The 23,403-nt window shown below is 43.8% G+C and overlaps 1 protein-coding gene across 1 annotated transcript in view; it reads left to right on the top strand.

Annotated features, from left to right (window-relative positions):
- Positions 1 to 23,403, top strand: part of STK40 (serine/threonine kinase 40) — a 1,174,020-nt gene that overhangs the window by 1,021,985 nt on the left and 128,632 nt on the right. The window contains exon 12 of the mRNA XM_044089696.1: positions 2,216 to 2,300. Coding sequence (XP_043945631.1) covers positions 2,216 to 2,300 — 85 coding nt within the window. The remainder of the gene's footprint in view (positions 1 to 2,215; positions 2,301 to 23,403) is intronic.

Here is a 23,403-nt window from a genome sequence, read left to right as displayed (position 1 = left end):
ACAGGACAAACCAAGGACAATACTGATTGCGCCAAGACTGGCCATGCCAGCATTGGCACCCCCCTCTTGCACAGTATGATACTGCTGGTGCCATGGCACCTACCTCAGACACCTTCTCTGCTGTCTCAACAGGCGGGCCGATTCTGCATCCTCAGCTTTAAACCCTGAACCTTGCAGCCTGGCTAATCCCTTGAGCTGTCCAATGGCATCCCTCAGTAAGCAGGTGCTAGATGTTATTCTGGAAGCAAGGAGGCCTAGTACTAGAAAATCTTATCCTGAAAAGTGGAAAAGATACTGTTCGTGGAGCCAAACTCGGGGGATGGGCACAACAGTGCCCAGCTTACCTCATATTCAGTACTTAACAGAAATGCTCCACAAGGGCCTATCCTTCTCGTCAATTAAAATTCATGCCTTTGCCATTTCAGCACATTATAAATCACCCCTCTTCTCTCACCCCCTGCTAAAACAGTTCCTCAGAGGGGCCAAAGATTTGACACCCCCCCCCCCCCGGCGAGCCCCTACTCCAGCCCTGGGACCTTAACTTTGTATTGGAAAAGCTCACTGTCCCTCCATTTGAAGCAACTGCAGAGTTGAAATTCCTTTCTTGGAAAACAACCTTCCTCCTAGCCAGCACTTCAGCAAGAAGAGTGTCTGAATTACAGGCCCTCATGGCAGTGGAGCCCTTCATTATCTTCCATGCAGACTGTTTCCCACAGGACCAATCCTTCCTTTATGCCCAAGGTGGTGTCTAGTGTGGCCCTAAGTCAGTCCATTTATTTGCCTACTTTTTTCCCGAATCCACAAAACAAAGGTGAACGAATACTGCACTCTTTGGACGTGCACAGACAACTTGGATTTTATTTGGGCAGGATCAAGCCTCAAAGAAAATCTGAACAGCTGCTAGTTGGCTTTGCTACAGGGGCAGAGGGGGAAGGCCATTTCGAAGCAAACCATTTCTAAATGGATAGCCCATTGCATTCATTTCTGCTATAAGCACCATGGAAAAACTACCCCACAGGGGATAAGATCACATTCCACCAGGGCTGCATCTACCTCTACAGCCTTCCTCAGAGGAGTCCCTACCAGGGACATCCTGGAAGCTGCTACCTGGAGCTCTGTACATACCTTCACCAAGCATTACCACATGCCTATTTTTTTCTAAATCCAGAGCTGGTTTTGTCACTGCAGTCTTGCAGGGCTTAATAGCTGGTCCTAATGCTCTCTAAACTCCTCCTCCCTTAGCTTTGGGAATCGACCCAAATGTAATGACTGCAGCAGTGAAACACGAAGAACATAGTACAGTTGTGTAGACTTACCATAAATGTAGATGTTCGAGTGTATTCACTGTTGCAGTCTTGGTTACCCTCCCTCCAGCCCCCTGACTTCTCTTGGCTCTACCTTCCTTCTTGTTTGGTGTATTTATGATTTCTGGTGTACTAGCTTTTTGTTGGAGGTGAAACCTAACATATAATTGCTTCCCATTACGGGGCACCTGACATCTGGGGCAAGAAAAACTGATGTAATGGCATCGGCTGCATGTTTTATATCCCTGACGACCTAACATCATGAAAGAAGAGACAGCATCCAACGCAGGAATCCAAGCCTTTGATATTCAGGCTGGCTGAGGGCTACCTGCAGGCAGATAACCCAAATGTAATGACTGCAACAGTGAATACACTCGAACATCTACATTTATGGTAAGTGTACACAACTTGTACTATACTACTCTGCTGTGTGTGCAGCTGTGTAAAGCCTGCTAAAAACAAGCACCATTTTTCAGTGGTGACTTAGAAATGCCCTCCTTGTCAAGTAGCTTAATGAAACTGCTCAGTATTCAAGTAGAACATGAGGCAGTCAAATACAGAATGACAGGAAAGTAATTACTACCGGCTCATAGCCTTCACCAGTTGTTAGTACACCTGTTAGTTGCTTGATGATCAGACCATTATGAATTAACTGACATTAAATAACGCTGACCTTGTTTAGCTTCATGAGATGCAGTAAGCCTTGAACCTGCCGTCTAAGGGCTGCAATTCCCTAGATTTCATTTTTTATGCTTTAGTTATGTAACAAAGCTAACTAGTATCTTGAAATGTTTTAACTCGAGTTTTGCAGGTTTCACTATCCCTTCAGTAAAGGTACTGCAGTGTATAGCAAACTGCACATGCTTTACAGCTTCTGGCAAGTTAATTTATTATGTTACAACTCTTTGCAGGCAGTCAGTGTCATCCCTTGGAGGACCTCTGCAGGTAGTACCAGATATCGACGACCAGCTGAACAATCCAGAAAATTCTCAAGAGGTGAAGTGGAACCTGAATGTTTTGTAAATCATTTTAAGTGTTTGTATTTGTAGCCGAGTACAGGGATGTCCAGCAAATGTACAGAAATGATTCTGAATGTATTGAATTCGTCATGTGGTTATAAGTGGTTCTCGGATTTTTTTCATATATTTCCTTAACATTATTATTGATTTATTTTGAAAATTATGTATATATCAACATTTTTATCAAGAACCAGAACAAGTAAAAAGATCCCATAGAAAGCCACAGAGGCAAAATTAAAGACATAAGCAAGCCATAGTCCCAATGTATAATGCTTTAAACCTTATTTATTTTTTAACATTTGTTGACCGGGAAAGTCCACTGGGTCAGGAACCCATTTTCAGTGGAGACCTGGGGAGAAAAGCTCCACAATTAATACAGTGAAAAAAATGTAGAAACCTAACAACATTTATAAATGTAGAATACACAAAAATATCAAACGTTTATGTACCAAACTTATAAAACTTGGCAATTGGTAACACAATACAATAAACAAGTTCTTTATTAAAATTGTCATAGCATAAAAGCATGGCAGTTCTTGCAGAACATAAATAAAGGTACTTGAGCTGCATTGTAGACATGGTAGTAATCATTTAAAGCCCTCGTATTAAGGAGGTTTGTGGGAAATGTGCAGAAGACCCCAAGTGTTCCAGCTTCATATCTTTTGAATGCCCCATGACTGTGTTTTTTAAGCTTTTATTGATGCATTTCGACCAGTGAAGCCTTGCCCTATTAGATGTAGACTTGACATGTTTTGCTCTTTATGGAATGAGCACTACATCATAAATGGATAGGATAATTTTGCCATTCTCTGAAAACACTTATCAAGAGCTTGCATCTACCTGGGATTTCAAAATTTTTGTGGCAGTGCCATGTCTCTACAGTTTATTCATTTTATTTCTTGAATGTGTTTTTGGCACTAATATTGTTTTTTTCTACACCTTATTTCTCTGGTTTTCCTTTAGGTGGTGGTGTGGGTAAGTTTTGTTGGGGAGATAACTCAACTGTGCTACCAGTTTTAAGTGCAACAATACTAATGAATATTTTCTGTAAATCCTTTAAATTTGATACCTGTCAGATATGTCTGTTTTGTATCTAGTTGTCTTAAAGGAGCATTGCAAGACTAGCCTCCTTATCAGTAGCTGCAGTTTCTGGCCCTTTTTTTCACAGTTGGAAAAAATGTCCTTCCAGCTCATAAGAGCTGTTCTGCACTCAAAGTCCTGCAGTATCATCTTGCTGTTGGATGAAGCTCAGGAATTGATCTTCCTAGCTGATGGTTTTCCAAAATGTAGGGTGTTTAAAGTTGCACACAGTTCAGCGGGAGCTAGTGGCAGTGTGCGCAAAGTGCAGCAGGAGCTAGTGGTAGTGTGTGTTTCCACAGTTCAATAGATCCATTTGCAGATGACGGTTTATTTGGATCATCAGTTAAAACTGGTAGCAAAGTCATTACAGCCTTTAAGATTCCTTCTTGTTTTGGATCATTTGCAGTAGTGCTTGGCCTGGTGGACCTTTCCATTTAGTTTAGTAGTGGGTTTGCCTGCGTATAAGAAGAGGGATGTTTTGGTGGAAATATGCAGCTTACTGCTGAAAATTAAAAACTGCTAATCCACACCAAAGAATCCTGAGTAGACCTGTATCACACACCAGTTGAGTCTTACTAGATCCACAAAAGCAGTATTTATTAAGCACAAAAATAAGACACTTTTCGTTAATCCACAATAGTTTAACTTCATCAGATACACACTTCCTTAGAAGCAAGAGTTTAAATAACACAGTTGTCACACCACATTGTCTACAACCAAAGATTATTGGGTGTGGCAGCTAACACTCCTAAAAGGAACCCTTTCCTCTGAAGCAAACACAAAATAAAATATCCAGTTTGATAAAAATGTGTCAATGTATGCATATAAATGCATACAAGTGAAAGATTCACTGAATGCGACACACTGAAGTTAAAGAATACAGAAGTAAACAATACATATTTAAAATACCAATAATGTTGTGTCTTTCGGCTTTTCCCGGTTAGGGATTGCCACAGCAGAACTCCGGTCCGCTAATGATTGGCAGTAAATGTTTATGTGCCGCGTTGACGCACAACCTTCAATGAAGGTACGCCCATTCACGCATGTCTCCACACAGAAAGATGCTCTAGCTGAGAATCGAACAGGACAGCATCTTACTGTGAGGCGACAATGCTACCACAGCACCACAAACAAGTACTGTTTTTCAGGCAAACAAGCAACCATGTTACTGTTGCACTGAAATGATATGACAAGTGTTCACAGATACACACTTTAACCAAGTCTAAAAAACAAGTTGTTAATGTGATTTAATGCCTTTAAAAATAATACCAAAGACAGTACCACTATAACAGCCCCACACAGTTACTGACAGTAGTACCCACTGTGTCAAACTTTTCAGTTTTAAAATGCACATGATGGAACTAATTTCATTGATTCCAGGGTAATGGCAAGAATCTAATCTCAACTGCCATAGCAGTTCATTTCTTTCTGAACTAAGCGCGTCTGGTCCCCTCTCCCATCATTCAAAAATTGGTCAATAACTCTAAATAGAAAGTCATGACCTGGATGCTCCATACTGTCTTGCTAGGGCATTTTCGATCTTATTTCGTCCTGTGCTGTAAATATCCTCGTACACACACTCCCGCAGTTTCCTGTCAGTCTTCCCGATGTAAAATGCCGGGCAGCGTGTGCACGTTGCCATATAAACAACTTGTTTACTCTGGCAGTCAAATTTGCCTCTGATTTTATATTTCTGATCTCTTATTAAAAAGGACTGTCCAACTGCCATATATTTGCAATATCTACACATATTACATTTAAACATACCACACCTCGTGGTTGTAATCTTGGTTCGCCTCTCCAAGATTTGTTTGAGATTATTGCCTCGTCTGTAGACAATTCTAGGTGTCTCAGGAAGTTTCTCCCTTAGGTAGTTATCCCTCGCAATCAAATCCCAATTTTTGCGGATGACAGATACGATGTTCTCTGCATTCAGGCTGTATGTGAATATGAAGCTACAAATACTCAACTCCTGTCTTTTAATTATCTCGATACCTGGTTCATGTCCACAAACTTGTTTGTTTAAAATTGGTGGGTACAGACCCCTATCCCTTTTCATCTGTACTTCTTATATTAAATCCTGAACTAGGTGAGACTGGTACCCCCTCCTCTAGAACATACCCTTCAGAACATTACATTCATCAATAAAATCCTCATTCCTGGAAACCATTCTTGCAGCTCTAACCAGCTGGCCCTTCACAACAGATTTTTTCTGTGCGAAGGGGTGGCAGCTGGTGAACTGCAAGAATGAGTTAGAATATGATGTTCTTCTTGTTTCACTGTTGCAGTCATTACATTTGGATAATCCTGCTGGCAGGTTGCCCTCAGTCGGCCTGAATTCCAAAGTCCCGGGTCCTGTGTCGGCTGCTGTCGCCCCTTCCCTGACGTCAGGTCATCAGGGGTATAAAAGATGTGGCCAGCACCATTTTCTTCAGTCTTTCTTGCTGCGCGGTGCCCGAAGCAGAAGCAATTCGCAAGTGCCGGTCGGCTGACTCAGATTTTCGTGTTAGAGTTTCAGATCCGAAGTCTTCAATAAAGCTAAGTACCCCATTGGGGAAACTTTTTTCTTGCTCCAGACCGATGTCAGAAAAAGTAAATAATTGTATTTCTTGTGGAAAGCAAATACCTCATAAGGACTTTCATTCTTACTGTATTCCTTGCCTAGGCCCTGATCACAACGTTTCTGGTTGTCGGTTTTGTGCTAGATTTAACCAACGCACTATTAAGCGTCTGTATGATTTTGCTTTAAACTATTTTGGACGCCAGTTTAATTATCCAGAAATGTCGTCTGATAGCCATCCGACTACCGGAGTTCACAAAAAACGCAAAGAAAAGGAGAGAGATAGACAACCGCGGCCCAAAACTGACGACAAAGCTTCTCCTAAGCCAGTCGCTGGTTCTCAGTGAGGCACTTTCGCAGCCCCTGACACCCACTACTTTAGAGTCGCAGACTGCTACAGACTCCCACGTGGAGTCGGCCATGCCGCTGGAAACTCAAGGTATTGGAGCCTCGGATACTATTCCTTCAGATGTGTCCAGAGCCGCTGAGCAGGCACCGGCTTCTGAGGGTGTATTCAGACCTAAACATCTTTACATTAAACCAACCTCAGCTTCAAAGGCTAAAGCACCTTCTAAAGCAAAGAAACTCAAGAGCCACATGGACAGGCCTCTATGCCCAAAAATCAGACGCTCAAAATGGCCGAAGACAATTACCTTGATCGGGGGTTCCCATCCTCTTCCTGATAAGAGGCCTAGGCAGGAGACTGACTATGAATCTTCAGATCAGGTTTCTATTTCTTCTGATTATTCTCTCCCTCCCATGAGGATTCTGATGCTGAAGAATCTATACCTTGTGCTTCTCCTCCAGAGGACTATTCTTTTTGGGAAACCTTGCATACCATGAGGGAGCATTTCCACTGGGAGAGCCAAGATTTTTCAGAATCTAAAAAGAGGCTCAGGGATTTCCTTTTACTACCTCAACACAGGCCACTAGCCATTCCACCTGTGTTAGACATTGTAGATGTGTTTTCGGAGTCTAGTCTTACCCCTGACTCCTTACCTCCAGCTCCTGTTAAGCCTGACAGATATTACAGGGATGTTCATCGTGTTACACTGCTGCAGTCATTACACTTGGGTTATCCTGCCGTCAGGCGGTCCCTTAGTCGGCCTAAGTTCCAAAGTCTTGGTCTGGCATCGGTTGCTGTCGCTTCTTCCCTGACGTCAGTGCGACAGGGGGTATACAAGATGCAGCCGACGCCATTTTCTCCAGTCTTTCTTGCCGTATGGTGCCCGAAGCAAAAGCAGTTCGCAAGTGCCGGTCGGCCGACTCCTGAGATTTTCATTTCCGAATCCAGAACCGAAGTCTTCTACAAAGCTAAGTACCCCGTTGGAGAACCTTTTTTTGCCTCAGACCGATGTCAGTAAAAGTTAGTAACTGTATTTCTTGTGGGAAGCAAATACGTCATAAGGATTTCCATTCTTATTGTATCCCATGCCTAGGCCCAGACCACGACGTCACAGGTTGTCGGTTTTGTGCTAGGTTTAACAAGCGCACTATTAAACGTCTGTTTGATTTTGCCCAACATTATTTTGACAGAAAATTCAATTATACCATGCCGTCGGAACTACCGACGACCAGAGTACACAAAAAGCGCAAAGACAAGGACAGGCATCCGAGGCCCAAAACTGACAAGCCTCTTCTAGGCCAGTCGTCGGTTCTCTGGTTTTCAGCGAGGTGCCTTCACAGCCCCTGATGACCGCTTCTTTAGAACCTCAGGCCGCCTCTGACTCCCACGTGGAGATGGTTGGGCCTTCGGATGCACCAGATATACAGCCTACCGAGACTAACCCTTCAGAGGGATCCGGAGTAGCTGAACAACCCGTAGCTTCAGAGGGTGTTTTCAGACCTACTCAGTTAACCATTAAATCTTCTGCTAAGTCTAAAACTCCTTTAAAAACAAATAAACAAATTCAACATTCACCAGTACAGGCCTCCATGCCTAAGAAACAAATGCTCAAAATGGCTGAAGACTTAATCACCCTGATCAGGGGGTCCCATCCCCCTCCTGATAAAAGACCTAGACAGGATGCAGACTATGACTCATCCGACCAGGTACCATCTCTTCAGATTTATCCTCAGAACTAGGATACTCTTTACCCCTTATGAGGATTCTGATGCTGAGGAATCAATTCCTTCAGCCTCTCCGCCAGAGGACTACTCCTTTGGGGAAACCTTACATACCATGAGGGAGCATTTCCATTGGGAGGGCCAGGATTATTCAGAATCCAATAAAAGGCTCAGAGATTTCCTTTTATTACCTCAACACAGACCCCTTGTCATTCCGCCAGTGTTAGATGTTGTGGATGATGTGTATACTGAATCCAGTTTAAATCCTGATTCTTTACCTCCTGCTCCAGTTAAGCCTGACAGATACTACAGAGTCCCTGACTCTCACAAATTTCTTTATAGAAGCCCTGCTGCTGATCCTGAAAGTATTTCTCAGGGCCCCAAAGGGGTAAAGGCCTCCTCAGCAGAATCCAGTCCCCTCAGACAGAGATTCCAGAGCATTAGACAGATGGGGGAAGAAAGTATATACATCTGCAACTTTAGCTATGAAGGCCTTAAATTGCCAGTTTCACATGCTAAAATATCAGCAATATTTGATGTCTCAGTTAAAACAAAAAATGCTTCCAAACTCAGATCCTCCTAATTATAAAGAAATGCAGGATTTATTGCATGCAGCAGAACAAGTGGGAAAACATACTTTGCAATGTGGTTTTGATTCATTAGAGGCCTCCTGTAGAGCAGCAGTTACAGGATCTGTCATTAGAAGACATGCTTGGTTAAAAGAACAGACGTTACCAGATCATGTTAAAATTATTGGATGCACCTTTGCAGCAGGATGTTTTATTTGGAGTTAAGGCAGAAGGGGTATTAAAGAAAATGGAGGATAAGGCAAAATCTATGCAAACAGTGAAGGATTTCTTACATGTTCAGCCTCCTCGATTTAGCAGAAATTGGCCAACAAAGAATTGGTCCTTTCCAGTTACAGACAGACCTCAAAGGGGCAGATACAGAACTCCAAGAGGTAGAGGTCAACCACAAGGTCCTTACAGGCCTCGACAATGGGGTGCATCAACCCAGAAAGAAGGGAAGACAGGCCTCAACCATACAAAAAACAGCCCCAATGACTTCCCATTACAGCTGCCAAACAGTTCTCTCTTGGCAGCCCCCTTGGGAGGAAAACTGGCACTTTTCTGTCACAATTGGCATATGATCACCAAAGACAAATGGGTTCTCAACATTGTATCTCAAGGTTACAGGTTCCACTTTCACACTCTGCCAAGGCTAAAAGGAATGCCAAATCTACCACCAAATCAATGGGCAGAGACTCAAAGACAAATTACAGCACTCATGGACATTAGAGCTATTCAAAAGGTACCAACACAGGAGCAAGGACAATGATTTTACTCAAGACTCTTTCTGGTTCCCAGAAAGGACAAAGCCTGGAGGCCCATTCTGGATCTTTATTCTCTAAACACTTACCTGGATGTTCCAAAATTCAAAATGTTGACACTACAGCAGCTTCTTCCCATGCTGGGCAAGAAGGCTTGGCTCGTAACTTTGGACCTCAAGGAGGCATACCTGCATGTCCCTATCAGACAAAACTGCAGAAGATACCTCAGATTCATAGCTGGTTCAATGCACTACCAATTCTCTGCGCTGCCCTTTGGCTTATCTACTGCACCCAGAGTCGTCACAAAGTGCCTGGCACCAGTAATTGCATTTTGCAGACAGAAAAGAATTCAAATTTATCCATACTTGGACAACTGCCTGATTTCACGCAGAGAGCAAGGGCATTCTTCCAAAACATCTGGCGTTTGTAAAAAAGTTATTAAGTTGCCTAGGGTACACAGTAAACGAAAAGAAGTCAAAACTAGTGCCCTCACAAGAGATAATATTCCTGGGTGCCAGCTTGAATACAATGGCCCAGATGGCTTATCTCACGCCAGACAAGCAAGGACATCTGACTCAATATTTTCAATTGATGGCAACAAAGACCCAACTACCTGCAAGAAAAATTCTGCAGGCCTTGGGTTACATGGCATCTTGCATACTACTAATTCCATATGCCAGACTGCATATGAGGAAACTACAGTGGTACCTAAAGAGTGTCTGGTCTCAACACTGTCAAAGTTTGGAAACAGTAATACCACTAATTCCTTGCCTTCAACAGGAGTTTCGATGGTGGGCTCAAGCATGTCACCTCAACAAGGGACATCCTTTCACTCAACCCACAGCCAGGCAAACACTGACAACAGATGCATCGGATTATGCAAGGAGAGCACACATGGCAGGAAAATTTATTCAGGGCAAGTGGCCCGCAGAACAAAGGCATCTTCACATCAATCAAAAAGAGATGCGAGCTGTACAAAATGCCCTTATAGCTTTCAAGGACCTTCTGCATCCAGGACAACTACTACTAAAGACAGACAACACCACAGTTATGTGGTACATAAACAAGTAACGGGACACTCATTCTTATCCCCTCTGCAGACAAGCCATGACCTTGTGGAACACAGCTCTAACCTATCAAGTTCATCTGCAAGCACAATTCCTGCCAGGAGAGAAAAAACACTGGCAGACTACTTAAGCAGAAACATCATGGATCCGCACGAGTGGAAAATACATCCACAAATATTCAGAATGATAACACAAAAATGGTGGAGCCCGGACATAGATCTGTTTGCATCCCCAATGAACTGCCAGCTACAGAAATTCTGCACAAGGACTTACCACCCACAAGCATGGAAAGTGGATGCCCTCTCATTCAGCTGGAAAAACCTACAAGTATATGCTTTCCCACCACTACCTCTCCTTCCAAAGGTACTCATAAAAGCCAGACAAAGAAAAGCCAAACATGATCCTGATTGCCCCAGACTGGCCACGCCAGCACTGGTACCCAATCTTAAAGAACTAAGCACAAGGGCCACCCTGGATTTTGCCTTCAATCCCACATCTTTTGACTCAGCATAACAATCAGATACTTCACAGCCAGCTAAAGACTTTAAACCTGGCTGCATGGCAGATTCCTTAGTCAAGCAAGCAGTGCCTCTCTCCAAAGCTGTTATGGATGTCATTCTGGAGGCCAGAAGGCCTAGCACCAGGAAAGCCTATTCGGATAAATGGAAGAGATTCTGTGCCTGGAACCAGGCTCACAGCCTTGACCCTCTTGTCCCAAATATTCCTCAGATACTACAATATTTAACTGAGATGCTGGGCAAAGGCCTCTCTTTCAAGATCCACGCTTCTGCCATCTCTGTTCATTAAAACACGGACCCACCTATTTTTTCTAATCCTTTGCTAAAACAGTACCTCAGAGGGGCTAAAAACATAAGACTGCCCCGTAGAGCACCAACTCCAACTTGGGACCTCAACTTCGTGTTGGAAAAATTAACTTTACCTCCTTTTGAGCCAGCTAACTCAGCAGATTTAAAATATCTCTCTTGGAAAACTGCTCTGCTCCTGGCAATAACCTCAGCACGAAGAGTTTCGGAATTACAGGCACTAATGGCAGTGGAACCTTTCATCATTTTCCACCAAGACAGGGTGTCTTTAAGAACAAACCCTGCTTCTATGCCAAAGGTGGTATCAAGTGTGGCTCTAAACCAAACTATTCACTTGCCAACTTTTTATCCAAACCCACAGAATAAAGGGGAGAGACTTCTACATTCCTTGGACATGCGCAGGCAGTTACGCTTCTACTTGGACAAAACCAAAGCTTTCAGGAAAACTGAGCAATTGTTTGTAGCATATGCTGCAGGAGCACAGGGGAAAAGCCATTTCAAAACAGACCATTTCAAAATGGATAGGACACTGTATACATTTCTGCTATACACACCATGGGAAAACTGTACCTAACAGCATTAGGTCTCATTCCACCAGGGCAACAGCCACTTCAATTGCCTACCTCAGAGGAGTACCTACCAAGGACATTTTGGAAGCAGCAACTTGGAGAGCAGCAACTATGAACTTGGAGTTCTGTACATACCTTTACCAAGCAATACCATATGCCTCTTTATTCTAAATCCAGAGCTGGCTTTGCCACTGCAGTGCTGCAGGGCCTTATAGCCACCCTAATGCCTTCTAGAACCAGCCACCCTACCTCAGCTTTGGGATTCTACCCAGGTGTAATGACAGTATAACTCTATGAACATAGTACAGTTTTGTACCTACCATAAATGTAGATGTTCGGCTGTATACACTGCTGCAATCCAGGTTACCCTCTCTCCTTCCCCTCTTTCTTGCTGGTACCTGCCTAAGTCTTATACCCTTTACTACCTATGGGGAGTATTTGCTGGTAACTGAAAGTTTTTGATTGCTTTTCATATGTATGTTTTATTAGCAATTTGCATAGCCTACCTTTTTGGGGGCACCTGACATCTGGGGCAAGAAAAACTGAAGAAAATGGCGTCTGCTGCATCTTGTATACCCCTGTCTCACTGACGTCAGGAAAGAAGCAACAGCAACCGACGCTGGACCAAGATTTTGGAACTCAGGCCGACTGAGGGGACCGCCTGACGGCAGGATAACCCAAGTGTAATGATTGCAGCAGTGTATACACTCGAACATCTACATTTGATAGGTACAAAACTGTACTTTCCTGACTCTCATAAATTCCTTTTTAAAAACCCTACGGCAGACCCAGAAATTATTTCACAGGGTCCCAAAGGAGTTAAGGCTTCTGCTGCAAAAAACCCTACCCCCAGATTCTAGGACACTGGATAGATGGGGAAAAAAGGTTTACACATCTGCTACCTTGGCTATAAGGGCCTTAAACTGTCAGTTTCATATGCTTGGATATCAGCAACATGTCCTGGCATTGCTTAAACAGAAAATGTTATTAAACTCTGAATGTGCAGAAAACAGGGAAATGCAGGATGTATTGCATGCATCTGAACAAGTTGGAAAGCATACTTTGCAATGTGGTTTTGATTCTTTGGAGGGCCTCCTACAGGGCCGCAGTTACGGGTTCTGTAATTAGGAGGCATGCTTGGTTAAAGGAACAAAGTCTGCCTGATCATGTCAAAGTTAAATTAGTAGATGCACCTTTACAGCATGATACTTTGTTTGGTGTTAAGGCAGAAGAGGTGATAAAGTAAATGGAGGACAAAGTACAGCCACCTAGGTTTAGTAGTCACTGGCCTACAAAGAATTGGTCCTTTCCTGTGTCAGACCTCAAAGGGGCAGATCCAGGCGCAAGGTTCATACAGTTCAAAGCAAATGGGGTGCTTCTACCTCCAAAGTTGGAGAAGACAAATCACAACCATACAGGAAACAGTCCCAAAGACTTCCCCCTGCCTGCACCAAGCACTTATCTCCTGGCAGCACCCTTGGGGGGAAAATTAACACTTTTTTCTCAAAAGTGGCACATTATAACCCAGGACAAGTGGGTTCTAGATATCGTGTCACAAGGGTACGAGTTCCATTTCCATTCCCTGCCAAAGGCAAATGGCTGGCCAGATTTGCCAAAAAATCAATGGGCAGAGGCACAAAAACAAGTCTCTTCCCTCATGGACATGGGGGGCCGTTCAACAAGTACCAGAGCAAGAGCAGGGACAAGTATTTTACTCGACTGTTCTTGGTACCCAGAAAGGGCAAGGCCTGGAGACCAATACTGGACCTATCAATTCTGAGCACATTCCTGGATATACCAAAATCCAAGATGTTGACTTTGCAGCAGCTTCTGCCCATGCTGGGCAAGAACGCTTGGCTTGTGACTCTAGACCTAAAAGAGGCATACCTGCATGTCCCAGTCAGACAGTTCTGCAGAAGATACCTCAGATTCAAGGCTGGCTCAATGCATTACCAATTCTCTGCACTGCCCTTTGGCTTATCTACTGCCCCCAGGGTCTTTACAAAGTGCCTGGCACCAGTAATTGCATTCTGCAGACAGAGGAATACAAATATATCCTTACTTGGCCGACTGTCTAATTCGAGCAGAGAACAAGGACATTCTTCTACAGCATCTGGCATTTGTGAAAAGACTTCTAACATGCCTAGGGTACACAGTCAATGAAAAGAAATCAAAACTAGAAACCTCTCAAGAGATAATATTCCTGGGTGCAAGCTTAAATACAACTGCCCAGATGGCTTATCTCACGCCAGACAAAGGCAACTGACTACCTATTTCAAAATATTGGTAACAAAAGCACAGTTATCTGCAAGAAAAATTCTGCAGGCTTTGGGCTTCATGGCATCCTGCATCCTACTAATTCCATATGTAAGACAGCATATGAGGAAACTTCAATGGTACCTAAAAAGCGTTTGGACTCAACATTACCACAGCCTGGAAACAATGAATGTTCTTCATCTCACATTGCTGCAGTCCTTACATATGGGTAGTCCGCTGTCCTCGGTCGGCCCGAATACCAAAGTATTAGGCTGACGTCAGTCAAGGCGCTTAAAACTGACATCAGGACGTCAGGGTACAAAAGCGCATGACCGACGTCATTTCCTCAGTCTTTTTTGCCGCATGGTCCGATGCAGAAGCAGCGTTGCAAGTGCCGTTCGGCGTTCTGAAATTTTTCGAATTCGGAGTTTCAGACCGAATCCAAGTTGGCTAAGTACCCCGTTGGGGAATATTTTGTTTTTTTCTTGCCTCAGTGTTTTACGGATGTCAGAAAAAGTGAATAACTGTATTTCTTGTGGGAAACAGATACCGCATAGGGATTATCATTCTTTGTGTATTCCTTGTTTGGGGCCTGAGCACGACGTTGTTGGGTGTCGCTTTTGTGCTAGGTTCAATAAACGCACTATTAAGCGAAGGTTAGATTGTGCTAGGCTGGTCTTTGGGAAGCGGTGCAATTATAATATGCCGCCGGATTCTCCGGCCGCTTCTGAGAAGAAGCGCAAAGACAAAGCAGTTAAATCCAGGCAAGATGAGTCGTCCGTTCCGGACGCCGGTTCTTTAGAGGCTTCAGTGGAACCGGTGGTTCCGACGGAGACTTCTCTGGAGTCTCAGGGGGAGACTTTGATTTTGCAGGAGGTGGTCTCTCAGGAGGCAGGTCAGGCTGAAGGGGCTTCTCAAGTTACTGTAATCCCCTCCCTTCCTAGGGTGGTTAGGCCTTCTCCTTCTGTTTCCAAGGCTTCTCCCAGAGGCAGGCCAGTTTTAGCTTCTGTTGGTGTCACTCCTAGTTCAGCAGGGTCTGTGCCTAAGAAGCACATGCTTAAAATGGCAGAAGATTTGATTACTCTGATTAGAGGTTCTTTGCCCCCTCCTGATAAGAGGCCTAGGGTGGAGCCAGAGTTGGGAAGTTTTGAGCAGGCTTCGGATGTTTCAGAGTCTTCAGCTGAAGACTTGCAGGAGTACTCTCCCTATTCTGATTCTGATGCAGATTATTCCACTCCTTCTGCTTCTCCTCCAGAGGATTTTTCTTTTTCGGAGACACTTCATTCTATGAGGGAACATTTTAAGTGGGAAGGTCAGGACTTCTCTGATTCTAGGAAAAGGCTTAGGGAGTTTTTGCTGTTACCCCAGCATAGGCCCTTGGCTATACCCCCTGTTCTGGATGTTGTGGAAGATGTGTTTGCAGAGGCTTCACTTAATCCTGATTCTCTGCCTCCTGCTCCTGTTAAACCGGATAGGTATTACAGGGTGCCTGAGGCTCATAAATATCTTTATAAGAGTCCTAGGGCGGACCCAGAAACTATTAGCCAGGGACCTAAGGGTGTCAAGGCCTCTGTTGTAAAAAATCCGGTTCCTCTAGGTAAAGAAGCCAGAGCTTTGGATAGATGGGGAAAGAAGGTCTATACATCTTCTACCTTAGCTATGAGGGCTTTGAATTGCCAGTTTCATATGTTGAAATATCAAAACTTTCTTCTTTCTCAATTGAAGTCTAAGGTGGATGCTCTGACGGAAGGCATTGAGTGTAAAGAATTACAAGATTTGGTGCATGTCTCTGAACAGGTGGGTAAGCATTCATTACAGTGTGGTTTTGATGCTGTGCAGGCCTCGTCTAGGGTGGCTGCCACTGGCTCAGTTCTTCGCAGGCACGCCTGGCTGAAGGATCAAAATTTATCTGACCATGTTAAGACAAGGATTTTGGATGCTCCTTTGCAGTCTGATGTGTTGTTTGGTTCACCTGTGGAGTCAGTCTTGAAGAAAATGGAAGACAAGGCTAAGTCTATGCAGGCTGTTAAAGATTTTTTGCAAGTTCAGCCTCCAAGTTTAGTAGGAATTGGCCTGCTAAGGGGTGGACGTATCCTTCTTATGATTCTCAGTCTAGGGGTAGATCTAGACGTGGTAGGGGCAGAGCTCGGAGTTCTTTCAGGCCTAGAACAGGGAGTTCACCTGCACAATCTTCGGGTGAGGGCAGGGGCCAGTCCTTTCGTAAACAGGCCCAATGACCTACTTATTCAGCTGCCAGATCCTTCTTGCCTGGCAGCACCTTTGGGAGGAAGGTTAGCACTCTTCAAGGAAAATTGGATGTTGATTACCCAAGACAAATGGGTATTGGATATCATACACCAGGATTACAAGTTTTATTTCCATACCTTGCCTCCTTTCAAAGGCATGCCGGACGTTCCTCCTCAGCAAAGACTAGAGGCTCAAAAACAAATTTCTCTACTACTTCAAATAGGGGCCATACAACCGGTCCCTCTGCCAGAAGTGGGCCTAGGATTTTATTCTCGCCTGTTTCTAGTACCAAAGAAAGGAAACACGTGGAGACCAATTTTGGATTTATCTATCCTCAACACATATCTGGACATTCCCAAGTTCAAAATGTTGACGTTACAACAGCTTTTACCTCTGCTGGGCAAAGATCACTGGATGGTGACTCTGGATCTCAAGGAGGCTTACCTTCATGTTCCTATCAGGCCCAGTTGCAGGAAGTATCTGCATTTGGCTGGGACTTCACATTATCAGTTCTCTGCATTGCCCTTTGGCTTATCTACTGTGCCCAGAGTGTTCACGAAGGTTCTGGCTCCAGTGGTAGCTTTCTTCAGGCTAAGAGGAATACAGATCTATCCTTATTTGGACGATTGCCTGATTCTAGCCCAAGAAAAGGACTAACTTCTTCATCATTTACAGTATGTGATGGCAGTGTTAAGATGCCTGGGGTATTCTGTGAACGAAATAAAGTCCAGTCTAGTACCCTCTCAGGACATGTGCTTTCTGGGTGTGAGACTGAATACAGCATCCCAGATGGCCTTTTTGACCCCGGACAAACAACAGAATCTTTCTCTTTACTTCCACCAATTGTCTCGTCAGTCCAGGCTGACTGCAAGGACAGTCCTTCAAGCCTTGGGGTTCATGGCATCTTGTATTCTGGTACTTCCCAATGCCAAACTGCATATGAGGAAGCTACAGTGGTATCTCAAGAATGTATGGACACAGCACTGCCAAGATTTGGACACTGTCATTCAGATAATACCTTGCATTCAAAAGGAATTTTTGTGGTGGGCTCAGGAATGTCACCTAAACAAGGGACTCTCTGTGACCCGGCCAGAGGCGAGTCAGATTTTAACGACAGATGCCTCAGACAAAGCTTGGGGAGCTCATCTAAATGGAAAATGGGTACAAGACACGTGGCCTGCCAGACTTCAACATCTACATATCAACTTGAAGGAGATGTTAGCAGTCCAATTTGCATTGATAGCTTTCAAGGATTTACTTCTTCCAGGGCAGGTGTTGATTCAAACAGACAACACAACTGTCATGTGGTACATCAACAAGCAAGGGGAACGATTCTTATCCTCTATGCAGACAAGCAATGATTTTGTGGGAGACTGCTCTCAGTTTACAGCTAAATCTTCAGGCAAGGTTTCTGCCAGGAGCACAGAACTCCTTAGCAGATGTGTTGAGCAGACAAATTATGGATCCCCACGAGTGGAAATTGGATCCTCGTGTATTTCAGAGATTGACAGTGTTATGGGGAACTCCAGACATAGATCTGTTCGCTTCTCCACTAAATTACCAGCTGCCAAAGTTTTGCACAAAAAGGTTTCATCCCACAGCTTGGAAAGTGGATGCTCTCTCATTCAATTGGAGCAATCTTCACGTGTATGCCTTTCCACCTCTGCCTCTCCTCCCAAAGGTACTGCTGAAGGTCAGACAGGACAAGCCAAACGTGATTTTAATAGCTCCAGATTGGCCTCGACAGCACTGGTACCCATTACTGAGAAGTCTGGTACAGGAGCCTCCATGGCCTTTGCCTTCGATTCCTCACCTGCTGTCTCAGGAGAACAGTCATTTACTCAATGTCAAACTTCATTCTCTACATCTGACAGCCTGGCATATTCTGTTTTAAACCCTGGAGGGTCTCAGCTTCCACAACAAGTTTTGAATGTTATTTTGGAGGCCAGAAGGCCTAGTACAAGGAAAGTTTACGCAGATAAATGGAGGAGATTTTTATTTTGGAGTACAGCAAAGGACTTTGATGTTTCTAAACCTAATTTAAGTGTTGCTTCAATACCTTACTGAGTTATTGGACAAAGGTTTGTCCTTCTCCTCTATAAAGGTTCATGCTGCAGCAATTTCTGCTCACTATGACTGTGACCCACCATTATTTTCTCAGCCTTTGTTTAAGCAATTCCTTAGAGGGGCAAAGAATATAAGACCCCCACGTAGAGCTCCTACTCCTGCTTGGAATCTCAATTTTGTGTTGGAGAAACTCACTCTACAACCTTTTGAGCCTGCAGCATCGGCAGAGTTGAAATATTTATCATGGAAGACTGCTTTTGTTGGCCATTACCTCTGAGAAGGGTTTCTGAATTACAGGCCCTTATGGCAGTTGAGCCTTTCTTAATTTTCCACAAGGATAGGGTGTCTTTGCGTACTAACCCTTCTTTTATGCCTAAAGTGGTTTCTAGTGTGGCTTTAAACCAAACTATTCATTTGCCTACTTTTTATGCAAACCCCAAAATAAAGGGAAAGGATTTTGCACACTTTGGATATACACAGACAGTTGCGATATTATTTGAGCAGAACTAAAGGGTTCAGGCAGTCTCAGCAGTTGTTTGTTTCTTTTGCTTTGGGTTCTCAGGGCAAACCTGTTTCAAAACAAACTATTTCTAAGTGGATTGGTTTTGTATTGCTTTCTGTTATTCCCATCATGGTAAGGAGATTCCAGCTGGGATTAGGCCTCATTCCACTAGGGCTACTGCCACTTCTACAGCTTTTAAAGGGGGTGGCTACTAAAGATATTTTGGAAGCAGCTACTTGGAGTTCAGTGCATACTTTCTCTAAGCATTACCACCTTCCACTTTACTCTAAATCTAGGGCTGGATTTGCCACTGCAATTTTACAGGGCATGTTGGCAGCTCCTAATGCTTTATAGTTTTGCCATCCTCCCTTACCTCTGCTTTGGGATTCTACCCATATGTAAGGACTGCAGCAATGTGAGATGAAGAACATAGTACAGTTTTGTACCTACCATAAATGTAGATGTTCAAGATCCACATTGCTGCAGTCCAATTTACCCTCCCTCCTTCCCCTCTGTTGTTGAAGGTGGTGGTGTGGTTTGTGTTGTACATATTGTAAATATGGTTAGTGCACGGGTGGTTGGTTAGGTTTTGCTGGTTTTTGGCTTTGGCCTTTCTTGTTAGGGCCTTCTGACATCTGGGGCAAGAAAAGACTGAGGAAATGACGTCGGTTATGTGCTTTTGTACCCTGACGTCCTGATGTCAGTTTTAAGCGCCTTGACCGACGTCAGCCTAATACTTTGGTATTCGGGCCGACCGAGGACAGCGGACTACCCATATGTAAGGACTGCAGCAATGTGGATCTTCGAACATCTACATTTATGGTAGGTAAAAAACTGTACTTTACTCTCATTCCCTGCCCACAACAGGAGTTTCGATGGTGGGCAAAGGCTTGTCACCAAAACAAGGGACAGCCATTACATTACCCCCAGCCAGGCAGACACTAACAACGGATGCATCAGATTATGCCTGGGGGGCCCACATGGCAGGAAAATGCATTCAGGGCACATGGTCCTCAACCCAAAAGCATCTACATATCAATCAAAAAGAGATGCTAGCTGTTCAGAATGCCCTGACAGCCTTCAAGGACCTACTTCATTTGGGACAACTACTGATAAAGACAGACAACACCACGGTCATGTGGTATATAAACAAGCAGGGGGGCACACATTCTTACCCCCTTTGCAGACTAACCATGACTTTGTGGGACACAGCATTAACTTACCAAGTACATCTGCAGGCACAATTCCGGCCAGGAAGCAAAAATACTCTGGCAGACGAACTAAGCAGAAACCTCATGGATCCCCACGAGTGGCAGCTGGATCCACACGTCTTCAGCATGATAACAAGGAAATGGGGATGCCCGGACATAGACCTATTTGCCTCCCCTCACAACTACCAACTAAAAAGATTTTGCACAAGGACTTATCACAGACAAGCATGGAAAGTGGACACCCTATCTTTCAGCTGGAAAAACCTATCAGTATATGCCTTTCCTCCACTGCCTCTCCTCCCCAAGGTACTCCTAAAGGTCAGACAGGAGAAGCCAAAACTTATACTGATTGGTTTCCAATCCTAAAAAACTTTAGTCTCAATGCCCAGCTTCGACCTTACCTCAAATACCTCATCTACTGTCCCAGCAAAACAATCAGATCCTGCACAGCCAACTCAGGACTTTAAAGCATGGCGGATAATGTAGTCATACAAAGTACACCTCTCAGTAAAGCTGTGATGGATGTCATTTTGGAGGCCAGAAGGCCTAGTAGTAGAAAATCTTATGCTGGAAAATGGAAGAGATTCTGTGCTTGGAACCAGGCACAAGGAACTGATACAGCTGTGCCAGATATTCCCCAGATTTTACAATACTTAACTAAGATGCTGGACAAAGGCCTATCTTTTTCATCTATTAAAATTCATGCCTCTGCTATTTCGGCTCATTACAATAAAGAACCACCAATCTTTTCTCATCCCTTATTAAAGCAGTACCTCAGAGGAGCCAAAAATTTAAGACCTCCAAGGCGATCACCAATGCCTGCATGGGACCTCAACTATGTCTTGGAAAAACTCACCCTGCCTACTTTTGAGCCAGCTGCTACTGCTGATATAAAGTTTTTATCCTGGAAAACCGCTCTGCTCCTAGCAATAACTTCCGCAAGACTAGTTTCAGAGCTACAGGCACTCATGGCTGTGGAACCTTTGATAATTTTTTATCCAGACAGGGTGTCTCTGAGGACAAACCCAACATTTATGCCTGAGGTGGTGTCCAGTGTGGCTCTTAACCAAACTGTTCATCTGCCAACTTTTTATCCAAATCCACAGAACAAGGGAGAGAGAATTCTGCATTCTTTGGATGAATTTTGGCTACCCTTTTAGGGGGGCACCTGACATCTGGGGCAAGAAAAACTGAAGAAAATGGTGTCTGCCGCATCTTTTATACCCCTGATGACCTGACATCAGGGAAGGGGCGACAGCAGCCGATGCAGGACCGGAGACTTTGGAATTCAGGCCAACTGAGAGCAACCTGCCAGCAGGATTACCCAAATGTAATGATTGCAACAGTGAATACACTCTAACATCTACATTTATGGTAAGTGTACACAACTGTACTTTTCTTTCCTGAAGATCTTTGCTATGTAACACTTATTGTGGACATCTTTGATTAAGTCCACATCCAGGTACCCTATCCTGTTTTCTGCAAATACTGATGTAAATTTTAAGAAGTCAGTTGTGGAGCTTAAATAACTTACAAGTTCCTGGGCGACTAAAGCATCACCCTTTAACACCATAAATGTCATCCAGGTATCATGTATAGTATTGTATTTGATCGTATTGTGGATTAACGAAAAGTGTCATTTTTGAGCTTAATAAATGCTGCTTTTATGGATCTAGTTGGACTCAACTGGTGTGTGATACAGGTCTACTCAGGCTTCTTTGATGTGAAATATGCAGCTTGCCCGAGTCCGTTCAAAACCCAGGGTTTCTGTAGCCTCATGAGGTTAGGGGAATATACGTTATCTTACTGAAGTCATTCTTTCCAGTCTTCAGGCTTTGTAAGCTGATCTGATTACAGGTGTAGGTTGACATTTGAACAAGGAGAGAAGGGCAAGAGATTCTCCCTTTATAGTAAAACACTGCAGATCTGTGAATTGTTGCTGTCAGTTATGTATTTCTTGCAGTGGATTGCAGCTTATTCGGAGGGGTTGTCTTTCAGACACTCAGTATCCAAACATTTCACCTAGGTGATATCAGTGCCAGGGCTTTATGCATATACCATGTGAGCCGTGCCAGGGCTTTATGCATATACCATGTGAGCCATGGTGTACAAATTAATTTGAAGTGGACAACATCTGTCAGGAGTAAGGGTAAAAGAATATTTCAACACCAAGTAACAAATGAAATTAAAAGGATACAGGTGAGCCAGCAGAGAATACATCTTTGTTTAGAGTGATACATGATGTCCTTCAAGGATGCATCTGCAGTCTTTACAAATGGGGGTTGTCCTGTCGTCAGGCAGCCCTTCGGTCGGCCGGATTCCAAAGTCTGCATCAGCCGACGCCATTTTCCTCAGTCTTTCTTGCCGCGTGGCGCCCGAAGCAGAAGCTGTTCGCAAGTGCCGGTCGGTCAGATCCAGAGATTACTACTACCGAATACTACTTCGAAGACTTCTATAAAGCTAAGTACCCCGTTGGGGACTCTTTCTTGCCTCAGCCGATGTCAGAGAAAGTTAATAACTGTTTATCTTGTGGGAAACAAATACCTCATAAAGATTTCCACTCCTATTGCATACATTGTTTAGGCCCAGACCACGACGTAGCAGCTTGTCTAGCCTTTGCTTCTTACATGTTTGTTGTATTAGAAGCTGTCCAGTTACAAGTTTCTAATGCAACAGTCTTATTGTATGAGCTGCATATTTAATTTTGTATTTAATTCCAAAGTCATACCTGCACTGGTCAGTACCAGTCAACCACTGGGAGCTTTTATAGGTTGACCTGTTCAATAACTGCAGAATTGTAATCAACTATTTCTACTGTCCAGAAAAACAAGGAGTAGTGGGCAGTGACACAGAGCATCTTTTTTACATTGCTTCTGCTGCCTTTTGACAGTCAAGTTCTTGGCCCCTCTTCTTTTTGATAGCTGCTCAGAGGTACTGTTTTGATTTTGAGGTTCCTAGCAGATAAAGTACCATTCCAGTTTGCTGCTCATTCTTTACTTCCTTGTTGTCCTCAACTGACACTGTTGGCCCTCCTCATGGGGTTGAGGATGTCATTCACTTATCTGTGAATTCAGCTAATCTAACATCAGCGATCCTTCTTGGCGAGTCTTTGGTTGGGTTTATTCTTTCCTTCACTCAGAATTCTCCAAGTTTTTGTAGAATCACATTCTCAGATATGCATTTTCTGATGCCATAACATCACCAGCTAGATGCATACATGCATTTGTCTTTTGAGACCTAGTTCTTTTATGCTGTCCATACAGTTTGGATTACAGTCCTACCTGTCATCTGTGATGCTCC

The sequence above is a fragment of the Protopterus annectens genome, chromosome 1.part1 (genome assembly GCF_019279795.1).
Source record: "Protopterus annectens isolate FY-2018-M chromosome 1.part1, PAN1.0, whole genome shotgun sequence".
NCBI lineage: Eukaryota > Metazoa > Chordata > Ceratodontiformes > Protopteridae > Protopterus > Protopterus annectens.
This window is presented reverse-complemented; position numbering and strand designations above follow the sequence as displayed.